The sequence below is a fragment of the Gracilinanus agilis genome, chromosome 4 (genome assembly GCF_016433145.1).
Source record: "Gracilinanus agilis isolate LMUSP501 chromosome 4, AgileGrace, whole genome shotgun sequence".
Lineage (NCBI taxonomy): Eukaryota > Metazoa > Chordata > Mammalia > Didelphimorphia > Didelphidae > Gracilinanus > Gracilinanus agilis.
The window spans coordinates 36,442,381-36,456,706 of record NC_058133.1 but is presented as its reverse complement, the minus strand read 5'-3'; the positions used below and the strand labels follow the sequence as shown (position 1 = coordinate 36,456,706).

Below are 14,326 nucleotides of genomic sequence, written 5' to 3'. Positions count from 1 at the left end.
CCCGCCTGGAGCCCTGGGCTCCCTTCTTCCCCGACTCCTCCTGGCCTCGGGCCTTCGTTTCTGAGGAGCACCGATGGGAGCGGCTCCCAAATGAAGTGGAAAAGTAAGGGGAGAGCCACGCGCACTGACCTCCTAGGGCGACGCTCGAGGGAAATGAGGCTTGCGCGGGCCGCCAGTAGGGACACCAGGAGGTGCCCCGCCCCTACCCTTGGGTCTGCGGGTTGGTGTCCATACCAGGGAAGCCTGAAGGGAGTAAAGTGGGGTCCAACGGCCCCGGGCTGACCCGCTGTGGGCGGGAAGGGGTCGGCTCTCCTCTTACTCTACCCCCGGGGCGCTGGGGCTGTGAGTTTGGCTTTTTCGTCTAATCCCTGCGTAAGACTGGGTTGGGCACCCGAGCGGTGTAACGAAGGAAGAGTTCTTGTGGGTGAAGTAAAGAAAGGAAGTCACTGGGGCCCCAGTGCGGGGCCTTCTTTTCATCGTGGAAACCTAGTGCTGTATGCAAGTGACGGCATGGAAAAGTCTTTGGTGTAAAACACTTTGTAAGAAAAAGCAGGCTTTTACGATGATTCATATGCCTGAGATGATGCTTTAAGTTTGCAAAGTGTTTCAAATATGGGCTCATTTGCTCCTCCTCAAACCTGTGGGAGGTAGGCGCTGTTATTAACCCCATTTTACAGGTGAAGCTTTGGCAGACGGGTTAAGGAGGTTGGATTTGATTTTACATCTTTCTGACTCGGGATCTAGGGCTCTATCGCTGTGCCAGGTTGCTTCTTCAGGCCTAGGCAAAGGACTTTTGAACTTGATTAGAGTCAAGAGGAGAGACTTTGAGGCCCTGCTCCTGCCACTAGTTAGTGGATGATAGGAAAATCACCTAATTTCATCCAGACTTTGAACCCCTGAAATACCTTTAGACCCTACTTTATAGGTTAAGATCTTTGAGAGCAGGTACATGCCCTATTCTTTTTGTATGTATGCATATAGCACAGGGCTTTATTGGACCCTTAATTTTTTTCCCCGATTATTGATTTGGTACTGTCTGAGTCACAGAAAGGGATCGATAACTGGACTTGCTGTTCTGTCCCTTTAAAAGTCTCATTGGGGGCAAATTAAGTGTCTAAATAGTTTCAAATAAGGCCATGTTAGCTCAAAAACTGATTTAAAAAAAGTGAAAAATATATTTGCCATTATGATTTTCCTGCCCACCCAGAAAAGTTGATATAAAGCTACTATTAAAGAAAGTAAGCCTTTTGTTACTGAAAAAGTAAATGGAATATTTGAGGTTTATGTGATTTCCTGAGTGATCAGAATTTTTAATACTATAAAATAGTGATGTCGAACCTTTTAGAGTCAGAGTGCTGGCCTGCTGGACCTGCCCCTTACCCCTCACATGGGGAAGGAGAAAGTGCTCCTGTTGGGTTGCTGGGCCAAGTGAGGAATGTCTTCAGTGAGTGCAGAGAGGGGGAGGGGAGTACTCTGAGCACTCTGCTCCCCACCAGGAGCTGCCCCCCTGTGCACTCTCATTGGGCTGCTTGGGCAGAGGGACAGGGGATGTGAAAAAATGTCATTAGGCCTGCTGGAGAGGGGGACAGGAGCAGCTCCCCCTAGTCCCTTTGCCTTTCTAGTAATGAACTGGGGTGGGATGGGAATGGAAAGGGAGGGGAGTGGTCAGCCAATGCCCACAGAGAGTGCTCTGTGTGCCATCTCTGGCACCCATGCCATTGGTTCACCATCATTGCTATAAAAGATGCTTCTAACAATAGTTTTAGCAAGATGTTGCAAAAGCTTACAGTATTTATCTTGTTTATAAAGTAACATAAGTTTCCATTATAATGGATAGCTTCATTCTCCAGTTGCTACTAAACTTTTTATTAGTATGGGGGGATATTTTGTTATTGCAATACAGAAGTCCATTGAGAATATTCAGTTTTATAAGGAGAATATAGTACTATAAAGAATATTTGGTTCATTCATTCATCTAACATCTATTAAACACCTATTGTAAGATAAAAGTTTACTGATATAATAGAACTTCATTAGAACATTGGTTTTGGAATTGGGTATTGATGGTACATCAGAATAGTTTATTTGATCCTCAGTATAACCAAACCTGTGAAGTGGCAAAATACTTTTGTAATGAGATTAAATTATAATTTATAGTTACATGTTTTCAATACTAGGTTAAAGCATCACAGTGGCACCTCTGGGGCAAAGGAAGAGAATGAGACTTCAGATTTGTTATTGTATTCTTTAATGAGTATTTAAATTCAAATAATAGTTTTTAACATTTAAGAATAAGACTTTTAAATCTGGAAAATTCTTTGAGTTACTGTTCCTTTACTAACCCATATTGTTAATAATCTATTTAAATCATTGGGCCTTTAAGACCTTTTTTTTAATTTGACCTCAATACTTTTTTCTTTTTCAATTTCAGTGTGACTTTAGCTGAGTATTTTTATTATAATTTTTACTATGTTAACACTATGTTTTGAGATTGAAATCTTTAAGAAGTTGTAATTTTGTCATCAGGAGTACAAAATTTGGAGCTAACAGAAGGAATTTAAAGTTAAGCAGAGAATGGCAATATTTGAATGTGACTAATGATACTCATTAGTTTCAGTGAAATTATCTTTGCATATTCTGAGATGAAAATTTAAATTCCAAGGAAACATTGTGCCTAGTATCTATAGCTGAATTAAATAGAAATAACTCACCTTTGGATTAATATATTTTTATATATTGGGTTGAAAATGCAGTTTATATGTTGTCTTTTGTGAAAGAAAAACAAGACTTTAAGACCAATATTTGACATAGAAAGTTTAAAAAATAATCAAATTGTGATTTCTATCTTTAACAGGCTCCTAAGAGAAGAAATCCATACAGATGTCACTTTTTGTATAGGTCCAACACAGTTCAAAGCTCACAAAGCTGTGCTTTTAGCAAGGATTCCAGACTTTTACTTTCACACTGTGGGAAAAATGTTAAATAATTGGGAGAACCATATCCCTGTTGCTGTGGAGAACTTTGAACCTTCAGAATTTAGAACATTTTTACAGTAAGTATGTTTTTTCAATCTCTTTCATTTTATACTTTGGTTTAAACATTCTTTAATTTCACTTTTTTTATGTTTTATTTACATTCATAAATTTCAAGTCACCTTAGGTAAAAGGCAAGGTTTGATATGTTTTCTGACACCTTAAATGACAAATTGTATTTTTTTTCTTGGAATTTAGAGATTTAAGCTTAAAATTAAGCATTTATAGAAATATGAAATTATAGCTCATTTTTTCTTTGTAGTTTGTATGAAACTGACTTAGAAAAGAATATTTAAGAAGTGAGTATAAATAGAATGGCCTTTAGCAGTTTGAGTGACTTTATAATCTAAAGAAAGATGAGAATTTTAACTTACTCTAAAGAACACACTTTAAATAATGTTTAGTGATTTCTGCATAGAAATCCTAAAGATTTTTAAAATCATTGATCAGAAAATACTTTATTTTCTCAGTGAATTCAGTTTAACTGATTGAAAATAGCACTTATCCCTAGTTTTCTCCCATTTTCCTGAAAAAGCACAGAAATTAATTCTGTTCTAAAGATGCCTTCCTTCCTCCTCTTTCCCTCAATAAATAACAGATATAGAACTGAAACTTCGTTTGTAATTTGTTTTTCAAAGTATTATTTGGCAAACCTTAGTTTTTATTTATTCAGTAAAAGTAGCATTTGGGAGTGATTTGTGTGATTTTTAGGGTCTTGAAGAAACTGTAGCTTTTAGTTACTATATATGGTTATTTCTCAGCTTCTGTTTATCAAAATTCCAGTGTCTTTAGTGATCTCTTTTGATAAGTAGACTTAAACTATGTAGTAACCCAAATTCTTGCTCTTCACCTTGAATTTTTGAGTTGGTCAACTTTCCAATGAGATTTATAAATGTGAGGGAATCCATATTTTCTTGTTACTTTAGATTTTGTCTCTGAAGTTCTCATAAAAATAGGCCAAGTGTTACTTAAGCCTTTCCCATGGGTAAGAATAACATGACAAACTGTATTTTTTAACAGCAGCCTCAAATCTGATTTTAAGAAATTATTTGTCAGGTTTATATGGTAAGAAACATTGTAGTCTTTATGCCAGTTCATTTTAAAATTTAGAGCCAAATATTTTCAATTTTAAAACTTGCTTTTAATTTATATATGCTATTAGACCATTCATAAACTAGTAATTAGTATTATCTCAGATTCCTGAAAGCAGTAGGTTTCAGGTTAAAAGGAGTTGTTTCGGACTGATTAGCACTTAACCTTAAGAGGCAGAGAAAATAGCATAGCTTTTTATTTTATTTTTACTTCTTTTTTTTCTTTTTTCTTTAGCCTTTAAAATCTAACAGAAATTTAAATCTATATGAGTTTTTGTGGGTCTCATCATACTGTCTAAAGAGCATTGGGTCAGGTTTGATTAGAATTGATTGGAATAATTAGAATTCTCAAGAGGCAGTATTTATTAATTTTAAGTTAATTTATTAACTGCTTAAGTCAATTTTAACTGACCAGTTGACTCCTGAGACAATCCTAACATCTTACAGGGCAAAAGTGACAGGGAACTCCTTTTGCTCAGGGCAATATATAAGCCCTGTGACCTCACCACCTTGCCCCTTCCCTGGACATCCTAAGAGATCTCTGATTGGTAAATTGCCACTGAGGAGGTAGACTTAGAGACCCCAACTCCTCCCTTATTACTTCATCACAGGAAGAGGTAGGTCTTTGTTCATAAGAGGAAGGTCACCAATACATACTTTCTTCCTTGACTTGTGGCCAGTTTACTGTAGTCCAAAATGGCAGCTAGAGCTTGCTGATTTGCCTTACCCAAGAGAGTTCTTGTTTACAGGTAAATAAGGAGCAGGTCTTCACTCTGCCTCTAACAAAAGCCAGCCCAGTGAGATACTTTGGGGCCTGGGAGTAAATTAGTTTAGCTTGGAAGCTGGCTGACCTTCAAAACTCAAAGTTTAAAAAAAGTTTCATATAAAAATTATTATAATTCACTATTAATTTTCCACAGAGCTATTTGGGTCTAGGTGATCATGGAAGTTCTGACTCTAACTTAGCTGAGTGATCTTGGCAAATTCCCCTGGGTTTTACATGTGTCATTGATCAAGACCCATTTCCATATTATTAATATTTGCATTAGGGTGATCGTTTAGAGTAGGGGTCCGCAACGTATGGCTCTCGAGCCATATCTGGCTCTTTTGAGGACCAGATATGGCTCTTTCTGCAGGAGCCATAAAGTCATTTTTTTTTCAGGCGCTGTTACAGGAGTGGCACTGTGAGCACTGTACAGCTCTCATGAAATTACATTTTAAAAAATGTGGCATTTATGACTCTCACGGCCAAAAAGGTTGCCGATCCCTGGTTTAGAGTCTACATCCCCAATCATATCCCCATCAAACCATGTGATAAAGCAGTTTTTCTTCTGTGTTTCTACTCCCACAGTTCTTTCTCTGGATGTGGGTAGTGTTCTTTCTCATAAGTCCCTCAGAATTGCCCTGGATCATTGCATTGCTGCTAGTAGAGAAGTCCATTACATTCAATTGTACCACGGTGTATCTGTCTCTGCTTATAAGGTTCTCCTAGTTCTGCCCCTTTCATTCTGTATCAATTCCTGGAGGTCTTTCCAGTTCACATGGAATTCCTTCAGTTTATCATTTCTTTTAGCACAAGAATATTCTGTCACCAACAGATACCACAGCCAGTCCCCAATCAATGGACACCCCCTCATTTTCCTGCCACTACAAAGAGGGTAGCTATAAATATTTTTGTATAAGCCTTTTCCCATATTATCTCTTTGGGGTATAAACCTAGCAGTGGTCCGTACCATATTGTTTTGATGACCACTGCTTTATAGTATCGTAGCCTCTATCCTTCACATCCTTTTTCATTAGTTCCTTTGATATTCTTGATCTTTTGTTCTTCCAGATGAACTTTGTTATAATTTTTTCTAGTTCTATAAAAAGTGTCTTGGTAGTTTTGATAGGTGTGGCGCTGGATAAATAAATTAATTTGGGTAGGATTGTCATTTTTATTATATTAGCTCATCTTACCCATGAGCAATCAATGTTTTTCCAAAGATCTAGTTTTAATTGTGTGAAAAGTGTTTTGTAGTTGTGTTTATATAATTCCTGTGTTTGTCTTGGCAAATAGATTCCTAAATATTATATTGTCTAGAGCAGTGATGGGCAAACTGTTTAAAGAGAGGGGCCAAAGGAAAGGAAATGCTCATTTGTCAGCTGTTTCTAAGCAACTTTTTCTAAATTTCATTGTATTGTATCCTACTCATTGTATTCGCCAGATTAGGAATAATGTCGCATGGCCTGATAGAACATTTCAGGGGGCCGCATCTGGCCATGTGTAGTTTGCCCATCACTGGCCTAGATTTTAAATGGAATTTCTCTAACTCTTGCTGAGTTGTGTTGGAAATATATAGAAATGCTGATGATTTCTGTAGGTTTATTTTGTATCCTGCAACTTTGTTCAAGTTGTTGATTATTTCCACTAGCTTTTTGGTTGACACTCTAGGATTTTTTAAGTAAACCATCAAATCATCTGTGAAGAGTGATCATTTAGTCTCCTCATTGCCTACTTTAATCCCTTCAATTTCTTTTTCTTCTCTAATTGCTACTGCTAGTACAATGTTAAATAATAGAGGTGATAATGGACATCTTTGCTTCACTCCTTATCTTATAGGGAAGACTTCTAACTTATCCCCATTGCAGATGATGCTTGCTGATGGTTTTAAATATATACTGTTTATTAATTTTAGGAAAGGCCCCTCTATTCCTATACTTGCTAGTGTTTTCAATAGGAATGGGCATTGTATTTGGTCAAAGGCTTTTTCTGCATCTCTTGAGATAATGATATGATCTCTGTTGTTTTGATTATTGATATGGTCAATTATATGGATGGTTTTCCGAACATTAAACCATTCTTGCATTCCTGGTATAAATCCCACCTGGTCATAGTAGATAATCTTTATGATAAATTGCTGTAGTCTTTTTGCTAGTATTCTATTTAAGATTTTTGCATCTTTTTCATTAAGGAGATTGATTTGTAGTTTTCTTTCTTTGTTTTTGGTCTGTCTGACTTTGGAATCAGTACCATATTTATGTCATAAAAGGAATTTGGTAAAACTCCTTCTTTGCTTATTTTGTCAAATAGTTTATATAGTATTGGGATTAGTTGTTCTTTAAATGTTTGATAGAATTCACTTGTGAATCCATGTGGTCCCTGGGGGTTTTTTCTTAGGGAGTTCCTTGATGGCTTGTTCAATTTCTTTTTTCTGAGATGGGATTATTCAAGTGTTCTATTTCCTCTTTTGTTAATCTAGACAGTTTATATTTTTGTAAATATTCACCCATATCACCTGGATGGTCATATTTATTGCCATATAGTTGGGTGGGGACATCTCATGACTCATGCATGAATTGGATTGAAGTGAAGTCGAATTGGGAAATTGTTAGCCTCACTCTCTTCCATCAGAGTCCAGTGGCAAAACAAAAGTCAGGATGATTTGCAATGCCATGGGATGCAGTGGTTGACCTTGGAGCCTTCAATGTCTGACCGAACTCCAGTTGCCTGCTTCCCACTGCTTTTGAGGCTGTTGAAATGAATTGTTCTCATTTACCCATTCTGCCTGGGGAAGTTTTCACATATTTGGGGTATATACCCTTCTAACTTACCAATAGGAGTTGAAAACAGGTGGACACCAAAGGAGGAAAGCAGCCCTCAAAAGGGCTCAGCAAACCCTTGCACCAGAGATACTAGTTTTCCCTGCCATCCAATAAACCTCTATACAGCTAGTATATGTCAGAGATTGAAAGTGAATCCAGGTCTCCTGGTTCCAAGGTAGCCCTCTGTTCACTACAGGCTGGGCTGCCTCTTAATACAATATAATATAGATATTGTATATAATCATATTGTTTCCAGAGACTCTTAGCAAACATGAAAAGTTTAGCCTAAATTTTGGGAGGAATTCTATCATAATAAAAGCTCATTAATTTAAATACTTCTTAATTTTAATTTGTAATGTTTTACACATGGTCTGTGTGATTTTTTCCTTTTTCTTTTTAAACCAATTAAATGTAATAAAAAATATCCACATAAATTTTCTTAAGTTATATGATTGAACTTTCCTCCCTTCCCTTCTCTCTCCCAGTGCTGGCAGGTGATTTGATCTGGATTATATATGTATTATCATGCAAAACGTATTTCCTTATTGTTCATTTTTGTAAGCGAGTAATCTTATAAAACCAAAACATAAAACTAAATAAACAAGTGAAAAATCATATGCTTTTATCTGCATCCAGCTTCAACAATTCTTTCTCTGGAGATAGGTAGCATTCTTTGCCATAAGTCTCTCAGAATTGTCCTAGATCATTGTATCAGTAGCTAAGTTCATCAGAGTTGTTTCTTCCGTAATATTGCTGTTACTGTGTACAATGTTTTCCTGGTTTTGCTTATTTCACTCGGCATTAGTTCATGCTGGTCTTTCTGAAATCATTCTGTTCATCGTTTCTTACAATAGTACAATAGTATTCCATCACCACCATACACTACAATTGGTACAGCCTTTCTCCAATGAATGGACATTCTCTCAATTTTTAATTCTTGACCACCACAAAAAGAATGGCTATAAATATTTTTGTACAAGTAGGTCTTCCCCCTTAGGGCCCCCCTTTTAAAAAAAATCGCTTTGGGATATAACCCTAGTAGTGGTATACTGGCTCAAAGGGTATGCATTCTTTTTATAGCCTTTTGGGCATAATACCAAATTGTCCTCCAGGATGGTTAGGTCAGTTCACAACTCCACCAGCAATGCATTTGTGTCCAATTTTGCTACATGCTCTCCAACATTTATCCTTTTCCTTTACTGTCATATTAGCTAATCTGATAAGGGCGAGGTGGTTCCTCAGAGTTGTCTTAATTTGCATTTTTCCAGTCAAGAGTGAGTTAGAACATTTTTTCATGATTATTGATAGCTTTGATTTCTTCATTTGGAAACCGCTTTTTCTTATCCTTTGACCATTTGTCAGTTGAGGAATGACTTGTATTCTTATAAATTTGATTTAGTTCTTTATATATATGAGAAATGAGACCTTTATCAGAGAAATTTGTTATAAAATTTTTCTGCCAGTTTGTTTGCTCCCTTTCTAATCTTTTTTTGCATTGGTTTTGTTTGTACAAAAACTTTTTAATATAATCAAAATTATACATTTTACATCTTGTAATGTTCTCTCTCTTGTTTGGTCATCAATTCTTCTGTTCTCCTTAGATCTGACAGATGAACTATTCTGTGTTCCCTTAATTTACTTATATTATCACCTTTTATGTCTAAATCACATACCTATTTTGACCTTGTCTTGGTGTATAGGGTATGAGATATTGATCTATACCTAATTTTTGCCATATCGTTTTCCAGTTTTCCCAGCAGTTTTTGTCAAATAGTTTTAATCCCTGAAGCTGGGATCTTTGGGTTTATCAGACAGTAGATTGCTGAGGTCATTTATCCCTAATCTATCTCATTAATTCACCAATCTATTTCTTAGCCAGCACCAGGTTGTTTTGATGATTACTCTGTGTGATTTTTAATTGGGCAAATAGTGTCATTGTTCCCAGGTCCAATAATTCTCTTGTCATTCATTTTTTATTATTTACTGTGTGATGTAGGCTAAAACTATATTTCTAATTAATACATTTTAATCTATATTTCTAATTAATATGGTTTGATTTCAATATTCATTTTTAACTTTGAAAATAAATTGAAATAATAAATTGAAAATTTGAAAATAAATTGAAAATAATAAAATTTATTTTAAAATTCATTCTCTTAAGAGTTTTAACTTTTAAAAGGGCATTTTGCAATTTCTTTTGCCCTCCTGATTTAGTGAGGTTTTACTTTATTATAATTTATATAAGCTATTGTAAACATTTAGTATGGTTAATTTGTCTCTTATTTTTTCTGTATCGCAAAAAACTGATATTTTTAATACATTTTAATTAATTTAATAACTTTGAATAAATGATAACTGAATCAGACATCTTTAAAACTTCAAAATACCCATAATTTCATCCATGCACATAATAGTTCAAGTAAACCATATGAATTCTTAGATGTATGTATATGTTATATGTATATAGCATATACATATGTATAATATTATAGAGATATCTACATATATTTAAATATATCTAGAGATATAGATCCATATCTATGTGTATCTGCATAGAGAAGGAGAAGGGAGAGGAAGAGGCAGATAAATAATTTTTTTTTTAAACCCTTAACTTCTGTGCATTGACTTATAGGTGGAAGATTGGTAAGAGTAGGCAATGGGGGTCAAGTGACTTGCCCAGGGTCACACAGCTGGGAAGTGTCTGAGGCCAGATTTGAACCTAGGACCTCCTGTCTCTAGGCCTGGCTCTCAATCCACTGAGCTACCCAGCTGCCCCTAAATAATTTTTAATACAGTTTATTTTTCAATTCTTTAAGGATTTCTTTCATTTTTATATCATCTTCAATTCTCAATATGTTCTTCCTTCCTTTCTTCCCCACCCCTCAGCAAAGAGAGTCTTTTGAACAAAGAATTCAAAAGAGCAATAAAATGAAACAAACTGCTATATCAGTTAAGTCTAACAAGACAGTATGTGCAGTGTTCCACATCCATGGCCCCTCCACCTCTGTGAAAAAGGGAGGAGAGTGCATTTTCTTACCTATGTTAGAGGGAATCAGGTTTTGACATTATAATTGCACAATGTTTGGTTACAGTTTTTTAAATTCTTTATACTCTATGATACATGTAAAACCCAGTGGAATTGCATGTTGGCTACGGGGGGGGGGTGGTTGGAGGGGAAGGAAAGAACATGAATCATGTAACCATGGAAAAATATTATAAATAAATAAATTAAATATTTTCTATTATTCTTTGTACTTTGTTGTTGGAATTTTATACATTGTTTTCCTGATTCTGCTTCATTTTGTAATACTGCACATACACTTTCCATTCTTCTCTATTATTTATATTCATTGTTTCTTGGAGCAAAGTAATAGTCCATTTTATTTATGTACTACACTTTATTTATCTTCCCTCCAATAGATTAGTATCTACTGTTTCCAATTCTTTGCTACTCCCAAAAGTACTGACAACAATATTTGAAACAAACCATCTACAAAACAATTTTATTCATATTGGTAATGTAACCTATTACTCAGGACTCTTTAAAGCTCTGGACTCAAATGGAATTTACCCTGTTACAGAATTTAAAAAAAAATCCATACCTTCTGTTCTTGCATCAATTCTGTGTATTGTTTCCAAGGCAGAAGAGCAGTAAGGGTTAGACAGTGGGAGTTAAGTGACTTGGTCAGGTTCACAGTTAGGAAGTGTCTGAGGCCAGATTTGAACCCAAGAATTTCCATCTCTGGTGTAAAAGTAATTATAGGTGAGCTAGAAAAATAAAGGACAAAAACTATGAAAATAAAGGTTCAAAATTATTTCAGATACTTTTGATAGATTTAATCAAAAGTATCTTCAGTGATAAAGTGAAGTGAAGCTCATAGATGAACTTCCCTTCAGGGTCAGGCATAAGGAACCCTAAAGAGACTCTTGTTAAAGAAAAGTAAACTATTTAAAACATATAAGGATAAAAAGGATTTCTAAATCTAAGAGATTCTAACTTCACCCAAATAAAACTCCCTGGTTCTGCAAGGAACTAACTGCTTCTCCTGTGTTTCACAGGTTATACTAATTCTCCCTGATCTGACTAACCCAAATTTATACTATTCTAAATAAAACTATCACTATTATACTTAGAATTCTTAACTTTGCCTTTAAGTTATAAAAATAACAAAGGCTAGCTGGTCAAGTCTCAATAAGAATCAAGTTAGGACTCTGAGCCTTAACACTCAGAGTCCAAACCAAAGACCAGGGTTTCTTTGTTCTTCTCAGAGTTTAATCAATCTATAAACAGTAATAGATAATCAATAGTGTTTCCCAAGTTGGAAAAGAAAACACTAAGCTCCTTTAGGTCTTTCACTCAGACAGAGAGAAAGAGAGGCAAAGATGTTACCTTCTCCAGCCCTGAGAGAGAAAGCTCCTGTGTGTGACTCTGCCAACTGCCAGAGACCCAGCTGTCAAACCGCCACACTCAGAGAGAGTAACTGTCACAGGAAAATGGATACAACTGCCAACAATTGAAGTTGACATACTGTCTCAGCTCTGCTTCAAACTCAGATTCTTCCTCAAGCCAGCTTCTTCACTTCTTGTCTCTAAACTAATAAAACAATACTCATTTTTCTAATATCATCCTTATACTGGGCCCAGCTCTCAATCCACTGAGCCACCTAGCTTCCCCTCCCCTCCACCTTAAGTCTATTATCGAATTGCAAGATAACTCAAGAATATTAAAAAAACAAACAAACCACAAGAATAGTACTCTGAATGCTGATATAGAAACCAGCAATAAGAATCAATAAAATCAAGGTTAAGATCAAATAGGCCTTGATTGTCTCATTCAAAAATGTGGAAGGAGAGGTGTCTGACATTGTTACAAAGTCCTAAATGAGACACTGAAGTTGGAGGTATTAGTAAATAGAATAAGACATCATGCAATGGATCAAAATGCAATGACTTTTCATTGTGTGGAGTCCTGTTTTCCCCCAAGTCGTTGCAAAGGAATTGTGGTAAAAGGGTTAGAAGATACTAAAAGTCACACAGTTTGTAGGTCATCTATAAATATTATTTTGACCACTGTCTTGTTATCATTTAATAGTCTAACAGCCATCTAATGTACATACAACTGGAGTAACAACCATATCTCTGTTGATGTTCTTGTCATAAAGGAAATTAGAAGACAAAGAAGTCACGGCTAAATGGCAAGATGTTTCTTCCTTGGGATCAATGAATCAAAGTAGTTGAAAACATTGTTTCCTGGGACATTTGGTCACCTCATCTTGCAATGGGCAAGATAACATAGAAAATGTGCTGACATTAAGATTGTTGCAGTTTAGGGTCAGGCCTGGATATTGGTGACCCTGGGTTCAAAACTGTCCTCAGATATTTCCTAGCTATGTGCCTTAGAGCAAGTCTCTTAGCCCCAAGTGTCTACCTTTTTCTGCTGTTCTGCCTTGGAACTCATACTTAGTATCAATTCTAATCTACTGAGCTTCCTGGTACAATCCTGAACCATCTGGGCCATCTGTCTGTAAGAATTAGGTTTGGGATCCTTCTGGCTCCAGAACCTCTTCCTGGGCCCTATCCTGCCTAACTGCCAAAATTCACTACCTCTATTACCATCCTTAAAGGGAAAACCATCCCAGTGTACATAAAACAGGTACTGCTGGATCCCAAACTGTTTTGTGCCTTAGGGAATTTCTAGAACTTTACTATTTGATCTGCCTGTTTTGTTGGTGTCAGTTCTCACATAAGGAGTTACTTAATTGAAGATGTCACAAATCCTTGTTTATTCACTTATATTTTACAGAGTTCTTTATATTGATTCTAAAATTTGCCTTCTTGTAACTGTTTCCTTTCCATTTTTTTCTAATTCTGCCCTCTGAAATCACAGAATTAGTGACAGTTGGAAGAAACTAGTTCATCCCCTATCTACTACTTTCCTGAAAGGTGATCTTTTAGTCTCTGATTAAATACCTTAATTTGATAGGGAGCTCACTACCTTCTAAGAAGGCTCATTTCACTTCTTTTTTTTTTTTTAATCCATACCTTCCGTCCTAGAATCAATATTGGGTATTGGTTCTATGGCAGAAGAATGGTAAGGGCTAGGCAATGGGGGTTAAGTGACTTGCCCAGGGTCACACAGCTAGGACGTGTCTGAGGCCAGATTTGAACCCAGGACCTCCCATCCCTGGGCCTGACTCTCAAACCACTGAACCACCTAGCTGCCCCCTCATTTCACGTCTGAACAATAGTTTTAATTAAGAATTTTTTCCTTATAGGTCTTAAGCATTCCTGTTTACAACTTTTCCTCACTGTGCCTAGTTCTACTCTTTGGGTCAGAATGGAAGAAATCTAATCCATCTTCTTTTTTTTTCTTTTAATTTTTCTTTTGAATATTTTCCCATAGTTACATGTTTCATTTTCTTTCCCTCTCCCCCAAACTCCTCTAATCCCCCTTAGCCAATGCACAATTCCACTGGGTTTTATATGTGTCATTGATTTAATCCATCTCCTATGTGATATCTCTTCAATTATTCAAGGACAGTTATCCTACCCTCCTATCCTGAACCCTAAGACTCTTCTCCAGGATAATCATCCCTATTTTCTTTTCCTGGTCCTGAT

General features: G+C 36.2%; 1 protein-coding gene across 1 annotated transcript in view; it reads left to right on the top strand.

Annotated features, from left to right (window-relative positions):
• Nucleotides 1–14,326, top strand: part of BTBD8 (BTB domain containing 8) — a 159,779-nt gene that overhangs the window by 194 nt on the left and 145,259 nt on the right. Inside the window, exon 2 of the mRNA XM_044674836.1 lies at nt 2,855–3,052. Coding sequence (XP_044530771.1) covers nt 2,855–3,052 — 198 coding nt within the window. The remainder of the gene's footprint in view (nt 1–2,854; nt 3,053–14,326) is intronic.